The sequence below is a fragment of the Magallana gigas genome, chromosome 7 (assembly GCF_963853765.1).
Source record: "Magallana gigas chromosome 7, xbMagGiga1.1, whole genome shotgun sequence".
In the NCBI taxonomy this organism is placed as follows: domain Eukaryota; kingdom Metazoa; phylum Mollusca; class Bivalvia; order Ostreida; family Ostreidae; genus Magallana; species Magallana gigas.
In genome coordinates this window covers 40,468,328-40,489,868 of record NC_088859.1, presented here as the reverse complement: position 1 = coordinate 40,489,868, position 21,541 = coordinate 40,468,328, and the positions used below count along the sequence as shown (strand labels likewise).

The following is a 21,541-nucleotide window of genomic DNA, read 5'->3' as shown; positions in this document are numbered from 1 at the left end:
ATGAGATAAAGGCTACAATAACCATAATAACAAAAATAAATCTGATGAAATAGAATACCACTCATACAAAATATGCCCTCATAATACAGATAAATAATAAATAGGCCTTCAAGAATGTCCATGCTAAATAAGGAGAAAATGCTACAAGCTTTGTGGATTTCATTTTATGATAAGGGCTATGCTCCTGAACAGAACAACATATTCAAAGCAAGATTGATAAACACATTGACAACTCTTCAGAATTCAGTTCAATTTAAAAATCTGTACTCTTCATGAAAACCATGAATTTAAATTGAATGTGTAGCAAGATCAACAACTCTCAGAAAACTAATATGGGCAAAGACATAAAATGTAAGGAATGTTGTTCTCTTTTTTAATAAGGTCTGTAGTGACAGAAACTTTGACCTGTATTTCTTACTGATTACACAGATACACACACACATCTTTGAATGTTGGAGATAACAGTTCCATCACTGCATGTACATGCATATTTTATTGCATGTACATGCATATTTTATTGCCTCAGACCTTTAAGGTACTAATGATTTAACAGAATAACTTGATTTTAAAATCAATAAAACAAGTCAAATGAGATCCAGATTTTCAATTTGCTATTTTAAGGACAATTTTCAACATTTACTTAGATTTATAAAGTGAGTGCAGGCAAATCTCTGCACACAACTGTTAGTAATGATAAAAGGCCCATCCATTTGTACAGCAAAATGTCTTTACTTTCTACTGTAACTAAAGCAGTTAGAATCTTACATACTTGTACCTTAAATGTCATCACAATCCAAAAGTGTTTGGAAAAAAAAAAGGTTTCTTCATAAAAAAAAAAATCACTTAAAAAATCTTTGAATGAAAAAAGATTCATAAATAGAGTGTACCTTGATCTGACTTAAATTTTGAACAGCATACATTGATAATATTTCAGAATCCCTTCCCTCCAGCACATACAATGCAAGTTTTAATAAGACATAATATGTGAGATTTTAAAAAGGACTATGTGCGGTATGGTCAAATATCTGCCCCCGATTTCAACCAATTTTTAAATAGTATCGTATGAAAATGAAATCTTCACAAATCATTGTAAAGAGGATGCCTATAACTTTAATCTTGATTTTAGTCATCATTGCTCACTCGCTGTTTATCTATGACGTCACTTATTTGACATAATTCCCGCAAATTTGCAAACAAATGAAAATATTCTCATTTTTGCACTATATTTTGCATTCGGAAATATAGAGCGCAGGTCTGCTCAAGTGCGATTTTAACATATGTTTTTCTTCAGATAGTTATACATATTATACTAAAAAATGGTACTTGAGCAAGCCTGCGCTCGATGTTTCCCAGTCGAAACACCATCGGAAAACACCCATATTTTGCTACAAAACATCAATTTATCAAAATAATGCAATATTCATGACGTCATTTCTACATTATGACGTCACTGTGGTGATAATCTTTTACACCTTTATTTCCAATATGATTTTAACTATCTTTCACCTTATTTTAAAGCTCTTTCTAAAACTTTGATTTTGGGGGGCAAAAATTGCATAAAACCGCACTTAGTCGTTTCTTGTATTTGGAGAACTAGAGCAAATTCAAGCTGCTGGCTGGCCATAATGAAACAAATACTAAGATGGAATCAAAAGCTGGTACAATACATTACACACTACATTTATATAATAGTGTCATATAGATAAAGTTTTCAGATCTCCAAGATCTTTACAGATCTGTTAATGTGTTGATTTTATTTATCTTTTGTGACAGCCATCTTTAGTGATTCCCTTTGGGCTCTGTATTTTTTTTTCTTCACAGTTTGATCAGAAGTCAACATCACTAACCTTTTTATATTCTCTGAATCTCAAACAGTTTGACATTTGTGTCGTACCATATTGGAGGATCAACATTTCTACAAAGACATTGAGTAGCAAGTTATTACTATACTTGAACAAAGTTATCAATAATGTACTCCCACCTGTAATGGGATACTGTGCAAATAAACTGTAATGGAATATGGCAATTTGTTTCAATATAGACTAGTTATAAAAAATCACAATGCCAACATAATTCAGATGAACTACATGCATTAGACCATAAAGTCTGTTGAAATTGTTTCATACTCCATCTAATTCATTCCCTGCCTTCAGATGCTTTTTGCCAGAAAAACAAGAACTCAATTACTTGTACCCTTACTGTTCCTAACTGTTACTTGCCAATACTTAGTAATGAAATATAAGTATTTTTTTCAATACTTATAAGTTTAAGTATTAGTGATAAAAAAAAGAAGAAGACAAATATGAGTTGGACTGAAGCACCAATATCTGGACACTTACCTGAGATATATGACTCCCCACAGGTAGGTTCTGAACCACATGGTGGTGCCACTGTTAGCCTGGTATTTCCTGATCAGGATGGGGTGGGGCACAGGGAGTAGTCCCACTAATGTTCCATGCTGCAGGAACTTTAGTATCTCACTCTCATCTGTCAGTCCCCTACAAAACAACCAGGAAAAGAATTGTAGAAAATTGTGGGCTGAATTGTGGTACAGAGCTAAAGGGTGTGAGATACCAAGAAAAATATTAGGTTGTTAACCCCAATAGGTCAGGTAGGTAACTCTGCACAAGCAGATTTAAGTCGGTCAAGCATAAAAAAATTATATTTTCATACTGAACTCATGAATTTTAAAGCAACTGACAAAGCATAATAATTTCATTTGGAAAGTGTAGAATGAAAATAAAGCAATACAATACAATAATAGTATAACATGAATAAAACTCTTTTCATTCACAAACTCTGTGACTTACTTGTCGATACAGATCTTTTCTACTTGGGGCACTAGGACCTGGAGCATTCTCATAATGGTCTGAAGGGGCAGCTTCTGTTTCCAGGACTGGACCTACAGAATTAATTACTTCTGATTGTTTAAAAAGCTCTATACCATGGATCTGTGATGCTACATGATGAAGACAGTTACATTTACCTGTACCTGAACATTTATGCAATGAAAATACATATCAGAAAATTATCAGACTTTGTATACATGCACAAGAGATAAAAAAGACAACTTTGAGCTAAAATAATAAGTACACGTTTCTGAACATGGAATGCTAAACCAAACTAGAACAATATAATGCAGAGGGCATGATATAAAAAACAGCAAAACCATAAAGCTGCTAATTAATTATCAAATGAAACAAATCAAACATGTAAAAGAAATGACTATACCTCTCCCAAATAATCAATTTTCTCTTCCTCCATTATCATTTTACTTTGAAGCAAAAACATTCTAAAGGCACACTAATTAATGTGGAAAGGGGATACTGATTAAGATATGTGTTCTTACTGTATACCAAACAATCTACATGTACCAGTAAAAATTGTGCATGTAGCAAAGATCAACTGCTTATCTACACAGAATTCTATGCAATATTCAAAATCAAAATTTAAAAATGTTTTATTCTATGGTAAGGAAAATTCACTATATAACCTGTGGTAGCAATATATGCCGTATTCAATGTTTAAAAGAGATATTTGTGTTTTTCCATCAAGCTACATAAGTCATAAACTTTCTTCAAATTATATAATTTAACTCAAACTCATTTATAAGTATTGAACATTATTTATTTTTTACATTCCAGTAGAGACTGTTAACTCTCCAGTTTGAAGGCATAAGAAATGTTTTGAGTCAAAGGCCCATTCAACCCCCCCTCCACCCAAAGGGGTACTGGTAATTTTGCTCTGAATAGATGTGAAATTCTTTTGTAAGAAAAGTTATGGAGGAATAAAATATTAAACTTCTCTTGCACATATTCAAATCTACACTGACATGAATCGTTTATAAATATGCATACAAAAATGCCTATTTCTCCTTAAATTGAATGGCCTTACTGCTCAATTAATACCAAAAAAATAACCTGTTACATTTGTCAAAATGTTCTCTTTTATACAGCTCGTCACACTAACAAACTTTGGGCCTGGTTTTCAGCAGCACAAAAATAGTATTGAAAAGAAGTTTCCAATGTACATAAATTAATTAAATAATCTAAGTAATATGAGCGGAACAAAATTTTAGTCCACATATCTGACAATACAGTTCTGTGGTGATCTGGTTCTAAAATTTAAACAGACCATTTGTTGGCTTTTGCATGTATTTTTGACATAACAAAAGATTATCAAATGAAAATCAAAGAACAAACTGGTTCTCAAATATGATACTGAAAATCAAAAATTATTCATATCAAACACTGTCATCCAACATACTGGTAAACTGATGGTTAGGATGAAGACATCATTTTTGGACACCACATATGCCAATTGTCATACAGTCATACATGCTGTACTACAAAACTAGTCTAAATGAGGTACATGCACATACATTATAATTTTGAATTACTGTATAAAAGCTGTGGTTCTGACAAAGCATACACTCACCCACTCTGGAGTGGCCACCCAGGACCCACCTGAGCTTGAGGTGGATGAGGTGCGGGCAAGCGGTGGTTTCGCAGTCGTCTCAGAACCTGTGGGACTCCCTGGTGGAGAATTCTGGATAAAGGTCAATGGTTTTGGTTGTTAGCATATAATGAAACATAGTAAACAAGATATGTTTGTGAAACACTTATGCCCCCCTCCCTTGGAAAGATTCACAAAGAAAATGAACGTAAACAGCAAATATTTGGAATTTTTTCTAAGTCCAAGGGGCATAACTCTGCGAAAATGAGTGAGTGGAAACTGAATAATAACTAGAATTTTTCTACGTCCAAGAGCCATAACTCTGTCGAAAATTGCTCGATCATACCCAATATCAAACTTGACCTAGATATTATCATGATAAACCTGTATACCAAATTCCATTTTAATATGTCAATCCTCTGCGAAGAAAATGAGCGGAAACTGCAAATAACTGGAATTTTTCTACGTCCAAGGGCCATAACTCTGTCGAAAATGGTTTGATTGTACCCAATATCAAACTTGACCTAGATATTATCATGATAAACCTGTATACCATATTTCATTTCAATATGTTTATCCTCTGCAAAGAAAATGAGCGGAAACTGCATATAACTGGAATTTTTCTACGTCCAAGGGCCATAACTCTGTTGAAAATGGCTTGATCGTACCCAATATCAAACTTGACCTAGATATTATCATGATAAACCAAATTTCATTTCAAAATGTTTATCTTCTGCGAAGAAAATGAACGAAAACTGTAGGTGGACCGACTGACAGACCGACAGACAGCAGCAAAGCAATATGCCCTCCCTTCTTCAAAGGGGGGCATAATTAAAATATACCCATGGGAAGCATACATGCAGTCAATGTCTTGTTTTGTAAAATTTCAAAATCATTAACAATGCTATTCTATACACTGAGAATAATATGAATAAGAGTATTGTATCTGTAAATCAAAATAAATCTCAGAACCACAAACATGCCAATTAAGCCATTTGCTCAACATTGAGTAAGCAATAAAGCTACAACAAGCAATAAATCTGCATTGTATACTAATAAGAAAACAAATACTGTGGAATCATTAGAATTTGTGGTGGCTCAATTTTTGTGGTATTTGTGTGTAGCCCTCGCCCACGAATTTACATCCTCAACAAAACTAAATATAAAACATTTAGTTTACCTACTAAAACTGAAATCCGTCGCATCCACAAAATTACATCCCCATTAATAAGCAAAAAACCCACAATCCACGAAAATTGGCCCCCACGAAATTAAACGATTTCACAGTAACTCTATAATAAATGTGATTTTCCACTTCTGACTCACAGGCACAGATCTGGATGCCTTTGCCTTAGGTTTGTTATGCTCCGGAGAGTCTGGATCTTGGATTTCAGATGGAGGCTGGATATTAATGTTACCAGTAGAAGTGGCCAACTCTTTCAGAGTCAGCTCTGAGTGGCCTTCATCAGGGGCAGCTTTCTCAGTCATCCTGTCCAGTCCTTAAAAACAAACAATGCAAGGATACAGTGGGATTATTAGAATTTGTGGTGGTCCAACAAACTTACATTCTTAACAAATTACATCCTCATTAACATGTAAAAACTAAAAAGTTTTCAATCTAAAAAAGTTGCCCCCCTTAAAAATGGTTTCACAGTAATAAGACTCTGAATTTCATTTTCACTGTCTGAAATCAAGGATAAAATTTCATGTATGTTGTTTTTGGACTTTCAGTTCATTACACTTTTTATAAATCTATACAGAAAATCTGCAATTTCTTTTATATCTTTTTGATAAGTATGAAAGTTCATTCACACAAACAATAAAGCTCTTAAATCTACACTCTAGAAAAAAGCTATGCAAAACAAACTAAAGTGCTTTTGATTAAAAAGCAATGAAAAAAACTTTGATGCATGTGAAATCAAATTTTATAATTAGTTGCAATATGACATTGTATTGAAAAAAAAAATTAATAATGAGAATGCCGTTTAGTTCAAAGATTTAGATATAAATCCAAAAACACATGCTCTTTGCCAAATCATAGAAGAGTCCAGCAATCAAATGTCAAATGATTGTGAATATAGAAATCAAAACTTTGCTGGTTATAGGTTATAAAACACAGCATGATAAATATTATGTGGCCCATACATAACCAAACAGAGATGCAGCATTATAAATATGTTTTGGCCTAAATATTCAAAAAATGAAGCTCTTTGCAAAGAAAAGGTGATAAACTGTGATGCACTGAGAAGACAAATAATAAATTTTACAAAGGTTCTTTAAAATTTTTTACTACACTCCTAAGAGATGACCCACATGAGGTGATTACAGTGAATAGGATCTGTTTATGAAGCAAAATGTGGTAAACTGCATGAGAATATGTTAAGTAAAGGGGTGTATTAATCAGTCTTGCTTTATAATATTACACAGAAATGCTGGTAAGAAGAGAGAGAAAAATCAGGTCTACAAACAAACTTACTTCTCATGTCTGGCTTTAATTTTACTTTAAAAAGAAATTATTAACTATTCATTTTAACAAACTATTTCAACAAATTGCATAAACATTAAAATGTAAATATTTTTAGATGATAAAAAGTACTGTGGTATAATAAATATATGCATCAATCAATTCAAAGAAAAAATTCCCAGATTATATTATACTGGTACACATGAATACTGTATAGGGAAATTTTTGTTACAATTTCATCTTGCCTTATTCACACCTTATCTTTAAAAAGGATAAGCTTTTAGAAGTGTGGATATGCAAGCTAGAAAATAACAAGGCAAATAAAACCCTGTTTACAGAACATGCAAAAAGAAATGAAAAGCAACAAAAAATGTACTGTAGTATTTTAGAATGCTTTTAGTTCATTTAATTCAAATATTCAAGATGCATGAGTTATTAGAGTGTGAAAAAACTACATAATTACATGTAACTAGAACAAATAATTTAATGCTTATGACCTAGATTTAAGTAATGAACTGAAGTCAAAAATTGTATTACATGTTTATGTTTTATAATCAATGTATGTATATATGATGAAACTGTGTTTCCAAAGTCCGTTCTCAACTCCATATAAAAAATTTAATTCATAATAAATACGACGCATGCAGGCAACAGTGCTTATAGAGTGTGTATTCAATGGTATAAGTTTTAATCAATTTTAAATCATTTTACATAAAGCAATCAACATTTATATATTTATTACACCAACTTTTATTAGTATTTAAAAAAAAATTAATGATGGCTTACAAATAAATCAATTTTAATTTTTGTTGTTTTAACCACTGGAAATTGCTTCATAAAGTTATTTATTATGAATGCCATGAATAAAAGTTGGTTTTTAGCTTGTTAGTCTTAAATATTTATGAAATTGGCTACTGCATAATAAGCAGAACACATGTGTAGACTACATAAGCAAATTGAATGACTTTAATCCTAATATTTTATTTACGCACTTTTAAAAAACATAAATGTGAAACTAAAAATAAAATTCAATCTCCAGTGTTAAAGAGAGACCAAAAAAACCCCAAACACCCTTAGATATCTGACTTACTGGGTGTGGCAGCCAGGGTCGTCTTGAGGGTTCCTGGCTCTGCCTCCATAGCAGGCATGGCTCCCTCCATGGTGGGGAGGTCTTTCCCACTCTCAGGGGTCAGCTGTACAAACTTCTTACCCCTCTTACTGAGGGCCTTTGCGATTGTAGCATGCTCAGTAGGTAAGTTTGCCAGCTGATGGAATACATTTCTTTTGCGAATGATTGTGTAGACGAGATTACAATTTCCTGTAATATAAAATGTGTAACATAGCAGTAAAAAGCACATATGGAAAACTAGAGTGATTACGATTTTAACCTTTCAGAAATAGAGATATAATATTATGATAACTACCGTCAAACTGGTACTGAATGATGTTGTTGAAGACTTCTAGAAGGAAGAAGACTAGATGATGATTGGTGGGGCTGGCATACAGGAACCAAGGTGTGCTGAAAGCCTAAAAAAATAATGGAACAATGCCAGCCTGTCCAAGAAATAAATACTCCATCCTTACATACCATGACTGAATGTACATGATATAAAAGATTCCCTCAATACCTGAACATCAAAATAGCTGAGCATTTTACATATAAGTCAGACAATGAACATAAATTTATAAGGCATTATGCTAGACAATTCTATATTAGCATATAAAGAATAAAATCTGACCTCCAGTAGGTGCAGTAATTTGGTGCTGGCAACCATTGACAAAGTCTTCAGATATGGGGATACTGGAATGAGAAAAATCATCCATATCAAACTGACTCAAAATACTCAAAGAAGATTGCACTGCTTTTTAAAAAATATACATGACAGGAAGAACACCATTTCACATAACAGGTATCTCATATATGAATATGTTTTGCAGCATATGAGTAATGACAATTCTTGGTATAGATACCATTGACAATGATGGTCAGAAGACAGTCAAACAGGGGCTGTAGTCTCTGATGTCCAGTGGTAATGATTTTGTGAAAAACCTACAGAAAAAGAGTTATAACATGAACCATTTTGCAGAGTTATAAACAAAATACACAAAAGTTAATTTCATACAATATAACTAAGAAAGCAATTACATCTTTATTTAGGCTAAGGTTCTGCTGCTGTTAATTGTATTGTATCTTAGAGGATGTAAAATGATGACTCACAATGATGAGGAAATCTGCGTGTGTTCCGGTAAACACAGGAATGTCCATGGGAACACGCACTGAGTAGGGCTTGTTTAACCGGACTCCAAAGTTCCTCTCCCCACTCAGAAGAAGTAGGATGAATACCCCAATGTGCATCAGACCCACGCGAGCTAAAATAGAATGCAAGAATGTGTACAGCCACGGGATAAAACTTAACTTAGATAAAAGTACATGAATACCTAGATTTATATGAAACTTTGTTATATATCATTAAAGGATAATGATTTTACATTGTTTATGTTAGCTGCAACATTGTCACTCTCTCAGATATTTTTTTTTTCTCCCATTAACTGATAAAGGTCAATCAAAAAAATTTGAACTCTTCTGAGTATGCTTAAATACCTAATATATGTACTTACTATGGTGAATATTTAATTTATAAAAGTATGAAGTCTCATTCTTGAAAAACTAAAGTGTTTGAATTTACATGAAATTATTACTTGCAATGCAGGCCTACAGGTTAAGCTTTACTATTCAAAAGCTGTGATCTTATTTATTGGATTAAATATGTTAAAGTACAATGTGTGTATTTATTAAAGACTAAACATTATCTACTGCAATTTTTGGTGCTAATTCTTATTGAATGCAAGTAAAAACAGTATTTTTTTGTCTACACATTAAGGCAAAAGCTGGAATTATATTTGAATCCTTACTTAAATTCTTTATATCACTAGAGAGATTAATTTGCTTGTGACCAAAAGATATTATGAATGCTTGTGAAATTTCAAAGCAAAAGTATATATTTCCTGTACATGTATTAGGCTTGCTTATCTTACCAATATCATTTTGCTCAAAACCTACTAAAAAATTGTTGAAATTCCAACCTTTTTTTATCATTTGCTGTTAATATGTGGTAGAACAGATTTATTATTATCTATTTCATATGTATTTATTCGTTTTTGGATTTTTTATTTTCGTTTTGTGCAGTATATTCTTAAATATTATTCATCTAAAGTTTTATTGCGCGCGTATGGTTCTTTAATTTCATTGGTTCATATTATTATCCAATAAATTTGATTCTCTATAGTATAAGTAACCGTTCAACCTAAGTCCAATTGGGCAGTATTTCATTTTAACGACGTCGGACAATCCAGTGTATATCAGCTGCATCTTGTGGTATGTTAATATTATATTTAGTTATATATTTCTTTACTACCATAATAGTGATTAGGGCATATTATTTTAATTGCAAGGTTTATACTTTATCGTATTTTTGCAGTTAATCTTGCCATTGTAATTTTTGAAACTTGTTTGTAAGTTCTAATATTAAATTGCTACAAAACATGTTTTACCATATAAATGAATACTGAAGTAACGGTTGCATTTTTATCAACGAAATATCGAAACTAAAACATATTGAATGTACATGCAAAATTGTATTTTGTCTAATGTGTTTTTCTTTGTTATAGGTCAATGCTTTAAAACATTTAATAAATCTGTTAAACAAAACGGCTGTCTTTTGGAATTCCTTACTGCTCGGTTACACATGGCGCTGCGAGAAACCATCTTCAAGCATTGACCACCGTAGGAATTTATTTTCCAAATATGCAGCTAAGTATCTGTAATAGTGAATTTATCAGAAAAAACTTTCTATTGTGACAGTGAGTAAATATCACGCTGAATGATTTCCTGTGTTAAAGTCCTTATACTTTCCGCGGAGTGAATTGTGTTCGTGAGTACTGTTATTACCATTATTTTGTCACCATGAAGAAAGCGGAATTGCAACATCGTGTTCATGAATTAGAAATCGAACTATTAGAAGCAAAACACAGATCACAATCCAAACAAGTAATTGAAAAACAAACCTTTATACCTGAAACAAGAAAATTAAAGACTTTTTGTGGCCGCCCTATGTCAAAATCCGATGTTTCTATAGATGATTGGATAGATGAAATTGAAATTGTATTCTCAGCACGAAAATATACAGATTTGCAGAAAGTGGACCTTATCTATTCACACTTAGAAGGCCAAGCTAAAGAAGAAGTTAAATTCCGCCCAGATATTCGGCAGGATCCGTACACCATATTGGACTGTCTCCGTTCGGCATTTGGCAACCCGGAATCAGTTACCTCGTTACAACAGAAATTCTTTGAAAGAAATCAACAGGATTCAGAAACAATTAGACATTATTCGTACGCATTACTGGAGTTATACCAAAATGTAGTCAGAAAGGACAGTAGTGTTTTTCCAAACAAACACCTTACTTTGTGTGAAAAATGGCTTAAGTGATTCGTCTTTAAGAAAAGAAGCAAAGAAACTACTCAGGATAAAACCTACAGAATTTCACACCTTTCGAGATGAAATCATCGTATTCAGCGAAGAAGAGGAAACCGCAGACAATACAATCGCCACTTCAACTAAACCGAACACGACCAACGATCAACAGAATTTAAATACCCAGACGACCGACTCACCTACAACTGACCAGTTATTGAAAATCATTGAAGCGCAACAAAAGCAAATTGACTCTCTAACCGGCTTGATCAGAGACTGCGGGACCAGCCAGCAAACGAGGGAAAATCGCAACTATTCTCGTTCCCCACCTTTGTGTTATCAGTGCGGTAGAGTTGGCCATATTCAGAGAAATTGCCGTTCTACTAAACCCCGTGAAACAACAACCGGATCGTCGGAAAACAAATCACATCTATTAAAGTGAGTCCGGTAATAGATGATTATAAACAGGACTCGAAATTCCTTAACCGGGTTATTGGAAAGTGTCCGGTGATAAACATAAGTGTTTCTGGAATAAATCTTCCGTGCTTAGTTGATACAGGTTCTATGGTTTCCACGGTAACGGAAAGTTTCTACCGCAAATTCATTGAGCCTCTTGGTACATCGCTGATTCAGAACAGTTTTATTCAACTTAAAGCAGCCAATGGATTAGAAATTCCCTATATCGGTTATATTGAAGTTGATGTTCATTATCTTGGAAATATTCTCAAACAGCGTGGTTTATTGATAGTGAAAGACTCGACTGATGATTCTACCCGGAAACGTAAAGAAGCTGTACCCGGTGTAATTGGCATGAATATAATAAGCGAATGTCGAGATATGTTATCTACATGTGAGATTCCTGTCGATGGAGATTTAAATGAAGTGTTTGCAGAGAACAGTGTGTTCGATAATAGATTTATTCATGGATTCGCTCGAGTGAAAGGGACTTTCTCTGTACGCATTCCAGCCAATACCGCTATTGTTGTTGAGTGTACCGGACCGCATATTGATGGTGACGTGATTATTGATCCCTTGACCAACGGCGGGCACCTACACCGTAATTTCCGGACTGTACCTACCTGCGTTACCGTTAGCAAAGGAAAATTGTGGGCCAGAGTTGCAAATATCGGTGATGAAGATATATACCTAAAACCGCGCACGATGATTGGAACTGTGTCGAAATGTGATGTGGAGAATAAAAATTCAAGCATTGGATTTAATCGTGTCGGCAGTGTCGAAGAAGTATTTGTTCAGAAATGTGAAGTGTACGAGATTTCTTCCAGTGATGATGATTTTACGTTACCAGAGGATATTTACCAGCTTGATTGTAGTGAAAAAGATAAAGCATTGATAACCTCTCTTTTCCGGAAATACAGTGATGTCTTTTCTAAAAACGACGACGATATTGGATGCACAGATACCGTTCAACATCGTATTCGTCTTACTGATAATGCAGCAGTTTCTCAACAATATCGTCGAATCCCTCCATCTCAGTTTGAAGAGGTAAAACAACATATTCGGAAGCTGCTTGACAACGGCGTAATTCGCGAGAGTACAAGTCCCTTCGCATCTCCGATCGTGCTTGTTCGAAAGAAAGACAACTCTTTGCGGCTATGTGTTGACTACCGTAAACTCAACGAGAAAACTATCAAAGACAAGTTTCCCCTGCCGAGAGTTGAAGAAACATTCGACGTGTTGCATGGATCTTCCATATTTTCTACTTTAGATCTCACTTCCGGTTACAATCAGATTGAAATTTCAGAAGAGGATATACAGAAAACTGCTTTCACTACACCCTTCGGACTTTATGAATATACCCGCATGCCATTCGGTCTTACAAACGCTCCAGCCACATTTCAACGTTTAATGCAACATTGCTTCCGTGAAGAAGTTTTCAACACTTTACTTGTTTTCCTTGACGATATCATCGTTTTTTCCAAAACATTAAGTGAAAACGTTCAGCGTCTGGACAAAGTGTTTTCCATTCTTCGTCAACATGGGCTGAAATTGAAGATGAAAAAGTGCCGATTTTTTAAGCCGTCTGTTAAATATCTTGGTCATGTCGTTAGTGAAAACGGAATAAGTACTGATGAGGACAAAATTAAGTGTATTGTTAATTGGAAGATACCAGAAAATGTGAAAGAAGTGAAGTCATTCCTTGGTTTTGCGGGATACTACCGTCGATTTATTAGACATTTTTCACAAATTGCGGAACCTCTACTAGAAATTGCCAAGAAGAATGCTAAGCATCCAAAGACAACTTTTGGTGATAAGTGGACATCAGAATGTCAAGATTCATTTCAGAAGCTGAAATCTTTATTGTCATCAGCACCGTTATTAGGATACGCTGATTTTACGTCTCCTTTTATATTAGAAACGGACGCTAGTTCTCAAGGCCTTGGAGCTGTATTATCCCAAGTGCAAAATGGACGAACTGTCGTCATCGCTTACGCTAGCCGATCGTTGAGACCGAATGAAAAGTCGTCAAAGACCATGAGCAGTATGAAACTGGAACTTCTTGCTCTTAAGTGGAGTGTGACTGAAAAATTCCGTGACTACCTTCTTGGAAATAAGTTTGTCGTGTTCACAGACAACAACCCGTTGAAGTATTTGTCATCAGCAAAACTGGGAGCGTACGAACAGAAGTGGGCATCGCAGTTAGCGGACTTTGATTTTGAAATTAAATATCGTCCTGGTAAACAGAATACCAACGCTGATGTTTTATCCAGACTTGCAACTGACAGTGATGTTCTAAATCAGTGTATCGATGGAACCAACATTCCACTGGATATCAAGGCCGCTCAGTCCTCTGTCATATATATCGAGTCAACAGATGTTTCTTATTGTGACACATTTCCTAGTTATTCAAATGATGATCTCCAGGATTTACAAACCAAAGATTCGGTTATTGGAAAATGTAAGGAATTCGTTGTATCTAAAACTGTTCCTAAACCTAGTTTTATTCGAAAGCAGAGTAAGAAAGTGCAGATTCTTTTACGACAACTTAAACATTTGGAGTTACGTGATGGTGTTATTCATAGACGAATTAGTGACCCAAAGTTTGGTGACCTGGATCAGATTGTCTCAAAGAAATAGTTCTACAAAGTCTACATGATGATAATGGACATCAGGGAATCGAGAGAACGTTCAACATAATCCGACAAAGATGTTACTGGCCTAACATGTACAAGGATATTAAGACCTATTGTCAAAAATGTGAGAGATGTGCAATTTCAAAAACACCGCCACCAACTGTTCACACTAGTATGGGACATTTAAGTGCAGCAGAACCTATGGAATGCATCGCAATAGACTTTACGGTTCTTGAGAAATCCCAAGGATTCGAAAATGTACTTGTGTTGACGGATGTGTTTAGCAAATGGACTATTGCAGTTCCTACCAGAGACCAAACCGCACAAACTGTAGCGAAAGTGCTAGTAAGGCAACTCTTTTGTACATTTGGTGTATGTAAACGTATCCACTCCGATCAAGGAAAGTGCTTTGAAGCTGAAATAATCCAACACCTTTGTTCCCTTTACAACATCAAGAAGTCCAGAACTACAGCGTATCATCCTCAGGGCAACGGGCAATGCGAGCGCTTCAACAGAACGTTACACGACTTGCTTCGATCTTTACCACCAGCCAGGAAACGTAAGTGGCCTGAGTACATTAAAGAGTTAGTGTTTTCTTATAATGTTACACCAAACGCATCGACTGGTTATTCCCCCTACTACCTGATGTATGGACGACAACCAAACCTTCCGATAGATTTTCTCCTAGGCTTAAGTACCAAACCGTCAGATGAAATCAACATCGACAGATGGGTGGATCTACATTCGGAAAAGCTTTCGTTTGCTTACAACAGAGCCAGAGAAGAACTCAACAGAAACGAAATAGCAAGGAAGCAAAGACATGATGCAGGAAGATCGGAAAAAGAACTACAGATTGGTGACAAAGTCTTTATTCGAAACAGAGGATTAAAAGGTAGAGACAAAATTCAGGACAAATGGAAAGCTGAGATTCATGTTATCGTCGACAAACCGTATAAATCCGTGTACAGTGTAAAGCCAGTGAATAGTGATTCTGTGAAAACTGTGAATCGTTTGGAATTAAAACCGGTCAATATGTGAAACGTGAATATATATTCGACTGCGAATATTTGTGATGCAAAATTATTTGAAATGGTATATCTATATATTTTATATGTATTTATTATATTAATTCGAGGACGAATTAACATTTTGCTGGGGGGTATGTGGTAGAACAGATTTATTATTATCTATTTCATATGTATTTATTCGTTTTTGGATTTTCTATTTTCGTTTTGTGCAGTATATTCTTAAATATTATTCATCTAAAGTTTTATTGCGCGCGTATGGTTCTTTAATTTCATTGGTTCATATTATTATCCAATAAATTTGATTCTCTATAGTATAAGTAACCGTTCAACCTAAGTCCAATTGGGCAGTATTTCATTTTAACGACGTCGGACAATCCAGTGTATATCAGCTGCATCTTGTGGTATGTTAATATTATATTTAGTTATATATTTCTTTACTACCATAATAGTGATTAGGGCATATTATTTTAATTGCAAGGTTTATACTTTATCGTATTTTTGCAGTTAATCTTGCCATTGTAATTTTTGAAACTTGTTTGTAAGTTCTAATATTAAATTGCTACAAAACATGTTTTACCATATAAATGAATACTGAAGTAACGGTTGCATTTTTATCAACGAAATATCGAAACTAAAACATATTGAATGTACATGTAAAATTGTATTTTGTCTAATGTGTTTTTCTTTGTTATAGGTCAATGCTTTAAAACGTTTAATAAATCTGTTAAACAAAACGGCTGTCTTTTGGAATTCCTTACTGCTCGGTTACAAATAGATTAAAATGTTTCCTCCATTTTGTTGTACATTTATAAGCGAAGCAAATACAACACATTGTGAGATATACATGTAACCATGTTAAATTCAAACACTTTCGAAAAAAACACATTCATTTCAATGTGTGTAAAAATATTACTAGCAAGTTCTATTTTTCATTTCCTGAAACATGCTTAACAATATGGAGTGCCTCTCTACAGATATTTCATCCATGAAAATTCACCTCATGTCTTCCATGGATGTTTACATGTAAATATAAGCAACAGATCACATTTGTAAATGTGAATACATAGAATTCTTACACTGGTCTGCTCTGGCATCATTCAGGAAATACAAAATGGGCACAAGAACATCCAAAACATCGCTGCTCTTCAATACGTAAAACATGAATTTCTGAAATGATAAATAGGATTGCTTAATATGATCTTTGTATAACTATCGCAAATGTCTCATAAATATGTATTTAACATATAAGAAATTCTCTGCATTCCATAACTGTTGCTGTTATAAGTAAACAGTACCTTATTAATATCACACATTTTCCAGAACAAGACCAGTAACTCTTGATGGAACTGGATCTTTTTGCAGGAGCCTGGCAAGTAAGTCTGAGTAAGTGGATTGTTTAGGAGACGAGTTATTCCCCTTAGAATAAATGCAAAATCCTACAACAAATATGAGAAATTTTCAACATTTTAAAATGTAAAAAAAAAATTGGTTCAAATCACAGTACCTCTTCACTGCTCATCGGATCAGTTAAAAATTGTACTTTTATATTAAGGAAACAAAGATATACCTCCTCCCTGTGAATTCTGGATAAATAGTTTACAAACAGGTTGTCTGGTCCACCAGTCTGAAAAATACAATGATTAAGACATACAAAATCCCCAAAAAGTTCCAACATGAATGTTAAACTACCCTATTTTCACAAAGGAATATTTCATACATCACTCTGGGCATCCATGGCAGTTCCTCCAGAAGTACCATCCACAGAGACGTTATGATTGGATGATTCATTCTCCATGGTAACACAGAGAACCTGAAGAGCTCCTTCTACCAGCTGTTCCCGTGAGTCAGTGAACATGAGATGATTGTACGGAACACCATACCCAACTGGGTCGTAGGCACAGACAATATTAAGTAGGGAAGTGAACAGTGGTAGAGCATGTCTGCAAAGTAGAATAAACAGCTAATTGTATTTCTACAATAGATATGTGTAACAAGTAATTAGTTTCAAAGACCATAAGTCAATTAATGCTGAGTATAGGTACATTTATGTGTAACACATTTGCAGTAATATTTCAGTATATATGCAATACCTGTTATCAGTTGATGTGAAATATTGAATCCATTGATTTGGAACTGTGTGGGCATCAGCTTTGAAAAATAACAAAATATTTATGATTTATTTTTAAACAATCACATTGCCAAGGGTTGACAATAAATGCATATCATGATTTTAGGAAAACAGATACAGTTTTTAAACAAAAGGGCAAATTTAGAGCAAAATTTCCAACATTAGATATATCTGATTAGATGTTGATACAAACACCATAGCATAATTTTTATAGTACCAAAGATAAAGGACAGAAGACACAAGTGACTATATGATTATTATTTTCTGAGTACATATAAGTACTGATCGAGAGAAACTATCTAGCTTTGATAGTACTTCCTACCTATTGGTGGTAGATACATTGTCTCTGAGAAACAGGTGAGAAACAGCTTGATAATCTCTGTTCTGTGCTGGTCATGCTGGAAGTTGTGTGGGGGAGAGTGAGCGAAGCCCACCCCTGACTCCCAGATGTATTCACAGCTGTCAATGGAGCCCATGTCCTCAGGGTTGTCCTAAAAACAAATTTTCAATCCTTGACATTGTACTCAAGAAGCAAATCAAGTACTGTTTACCGGCAATACAAAAGATAAACTTCCTTTTTGTAAGCTGATATACAGTAATGAACCTTAATAGTTCTGTTCCAAACTGACTTTGTACATGATGAAATCTAGGAATTTAAATGACATGGATATTAAAAATAATCATATAATAAGATGCCAATAATCCTTAAGCCAATACAATAATCAAATACTACTGAATGGAAATATTTCTTTCTATACTTACTGGGCCTGATTTTCTGTTTGATTGAACTGTAAAGTCTGGACAAAACAGTAGATCCTGTGAAATTGAAAGGTACGTGTTAAGTAATGTATATGCCTTATGATCAACTTATGGTATAACTTAAAATTTTACAAATTGTAAATCACCTGCAATATGCAAAAACAAAGTCCAAAATATATTCATGCAAAACAATTTCAATTGAAAGCAGGTATTAAGTTGATACAGTATACTGGTATATATATTTTTTGCTTCATATACATGTAGAGACATTGTTCAAGAAGTCTTCGGGTTGCACAGTTAAAACAATTTTCAAAACATATTTATGAGATGTACATTTATACTTACACATAAAGCATTTAGTAATGACTGGGCTAGTGGTGAGCTTTCAATCTAAAAAATATATATATAAAAAAAATAAAATCACAATAACATTTTACATGTAATGAAGAATATCATAAGTATATTAAAGAAGGTCAAACAAGTTTCTTTTACTTCACACATGCCTACATGTTTGTATATATATTACAAACTGAGTAAGTCTTTAGATTTTTTTGTTCATATTTTTCCCTGAGAGTGTGTGAATACCTGTACCACCATTTAGCATTTGTATTTGTCAGGTGTATCGATTACTGTAAACCAACTTTTATTCATGTGCGCAAATATTTAAGCGAGGTTTGCGTAACCCTTGTCATCACAAATGTTTCTGTGAACCAGTCCTTGGTATATGTGTGTAATAAAAACACGGGCATGGATCAGGCTTTATTGCGAAAACTAATTGTTGCGAACCAGTTTATATCTGGTTAATTAAGAAATAAAGTTGTCGTAAATAAAAGTTAGTTGACAGTGAATGCACAGATCTTTTAACTGCCTGTAATAATAATGGTGATTTTCTTGAAAATTTGATTTTTTTTAATGAGAATTAATAAATATTAAATCAACATTGGATTGAAACTGTTTGAATAAGAACATAACCAAATACATATTTGTAATTCATTTGAACTTTTGAATAGTTTTAAAGAAATATTCATGTTCACATATTAAACTGCAATGTTAATATCTTAAAACACCACTATATTATGACAGCTGTATGGTGCCATAGATATTTAAAAACTCTAAGCTGTGTTGCTTGTGCTATTCAGATCTTTTTTCTCCAGCTTTTTATTTTTTTTTTAACTTCACTGATCCTTACCTCAGTCTCTTCAGACTGGTTTGGCAATGTGGACCAGAAGAACCCTCTCCAATCTGGGTCTTCAAATATGTATGGCAGAATTCGAGTCAGGAGACGTACACAATTCAAAACTAAAAGAGTGTAAAAATTTTCTCAACAATAAAAAATGATCATTTAAATACTTCATGTACAGTATATACAAATTCAAGAGGAATTAATAGTAATTTAAGACAGTCATGTTTCTAAAAATTCTTTTTCACCGAGTTAATTTATGGAACACAGTTTCTGTATTAAATATTATGAAATGTCAAAATGAGTAGGCAAATTTTTAAGCGACAGCCCGATTGCCGAACATTAATTCTCACCAGATGGATATAGAGATATATCCAGCAGTTATGTGTCATGAATAAACCAATGAAAGTGCGATATTTTAGTCTGAGGGAAAACAATAATGCATTTACTGCGGGTACTTGGTTTTAGTACCTGTCTGTTGTTCTCTTTGTGAGGGGCATCCACTCTCTGCTGCAGCAACTAATTTCTCCACAGCTTTGTAGCAAAGTGTTGCTAAATTTGATGGAGATTCTTCCCTCAATGCCCGGATTTCTGCCGCAGGGATTAATGTGAATACATCTTGTACGCATGTAACACTCTCTGACCAAAACTGTTCCCAGAAAGCTTCATCATTTGCTTCAATGGGCTGGAAAAATTTGTATAAGGAATATAGACCTTTTGCAGTAACTACGGTATGTAATTTAAACAATCAAATTTTCTCTGCGGGTCAGACCGGTTCTAATGCCAGCGCCAGATAGCTCAGTTGGTAGAGCACCTGACTAGAGATACAGGGGCTCAGGTTCCAATCCTGGTCTGGTCTGTCATTATTTTTCCCATCCTGTTACAGTCTAAAGGTTATACAGTCATATGAAACATGATAGTGTTTGGGTAAAAATACCAATTATTGATATCAAAATGAGAGTTTTTCAATAAAAATAAATATTGACCTGGTAATCTTTAATTGACAATGAGAATAATAAACTAAATATGTGACAATTTACAAATTGCTTGTCTCCTTTTGTGTTTATAGTTTATCATGTGTTGCGATCAAGATTTCCTTCCACATAAATTTAATGTAAAAGGAAATCTCGATTGCCACACACATAACTGTAAATCATTTAAACATGTCAAAGGACCGATTATATCAACAGGAAGTTGAGTAAATATTTCTGTATAAAATACAATAAATATTACAGATGCCCATATGGCATCTTAAACATGAACATCAATGGTTGTTTGTTTGTATTGTAGAGTTTTGCAATGTTTTGAATGTCAGAATGTGAATCTGAAAAGAAAATCCTTCCAAATTTATTTGAATTCGAAATCTACTTTTCCAAAATTGTTCTAGTTATCAAATACCAAGAGTATTCGAAATCATCATACAGAATGTCTTCGTGTCAAAATAAGATACCAATTATTGGAAATTTATTGATCCGTGCAACTGGCGACATGTTGGCAAATTTTGATGAACGTAAACTTAGTATTTCGATTCAAACAAGATAAAGATGGCACTGTACCTGTGTCTTTGTTGTCAATTGTATCACTGCCTTCCTAAAATTCAGTTTAGTATCTGTGTTTCCCATTATTATGGAATATATCCTCCTAAATGAAAATATATGTTTGTCTGCCTTCTGTTTTCTTCTACATATCTTCATACATTAGAGAGTTCTTCTAAGGGACGGAACTCGATTAAATATTTCAGCACGATTAGAGGGGTACTTGTTAAAATTTACGTTAAATTCAATTTTAACACTCTAATTAACCACATTGCATGTTTAAAAAAATGAAGATATTAAATTTAATATGTTTTAAAATATTAACATGTTATTGTACTTTAAAAAAAAATTGTTATAGCAAATCGACTCATTTAGCAAGTATTTGGTTATACTCAATGTTTCCTTAAAATCGTCACATCCACAATT

The 21,541-nt window shown here is 33.8% G+C and overlaps 1 protein-coding gene across 3 annotated transcripts; it reads right to left on the bottom strand.

Moving 5' to 3' along the window:
- Positions 1 to 1,580: 1,580 nt before the first annotated feature.
- LOC105338330 (protein HID1) lies at positions 1,581 to 21,279 on the bottom strand. Of its 3 annotated transcripts, XM_034458898.2 has the most exons (22): positions 21,137 to 21,279; positions 20,052 to 20,265; positions 19,590 to 19,699; positions 18,746 to 18,790; positions 18,404 to 18,457; positions 17,964 to 18,132; positions 17,604 to 17,661; positions 17,231 to 17,453; positions 17,081 to 17,137; positions 16,809 to 16,949; positions 16,590 to 16,680; positions 9,138 to 9,289; positions 8,891 to 8,969; positions 8,659 to 8,720; positions 8,344 to 8,446; positions 8,010 to 8,237; positions 6,932 to 6,955; positions 5,782 to 5,954; positions 4,438 to 4,548; positions 2,811 to 2,902; positions 2,340 to 2,498; positions 1,581 to 1,915 (listed from the first exon to the last, which is right to left on the bottom strand). In XM_034458898.2, exons 1-22 carry the CDS (start codon positions 21,272 to 21,274, stop codon positions 1,852 to 1,854), a joined length of 2,547 nt encoding a protein of 848 aa, XP_034314789.2. In that variant the 5' UTR covers positions 21,275 to 21,279; the 3' UTR covers positions 1,581 to 1,851. The 3 variants fall into 3 exon arrangements, with proteins under 3 accessions (XP_034314789.2, XP_034314791.2, XP_034314790.2); XM_034458900.2 differs by lacking the exon at positions 4,438 to 4,548; XM_034458899.2 differs by lacking the exon at positions 6,932 to 6,955.
- Positions 21,280 to 21,541: the final 262 nt, after the last annotated feature.

Coding starts and splice junctions, on each gene's coding strand:
- LOC105338330 (XM_034458898.2), bottom strand. CDS start 21,274: ATGAAGATATGTAGAAGAAAACAGAAGGCAGACAAACATATATTTTCA. Junction 20,266..21,136: donor AATTGACAACAAAGACACAG/GTACAGTGCCAT, acceptor AAATTTTTCCAG/CCCATTGAAGCAAATGATGA. Junction 2,499..2,810: donor GAAAAGATCTGTATCGACAA/GTAAGTCACAGA, acceptor GTTGTTTTGTAG/GGGACTGACAGATGAGAGTG.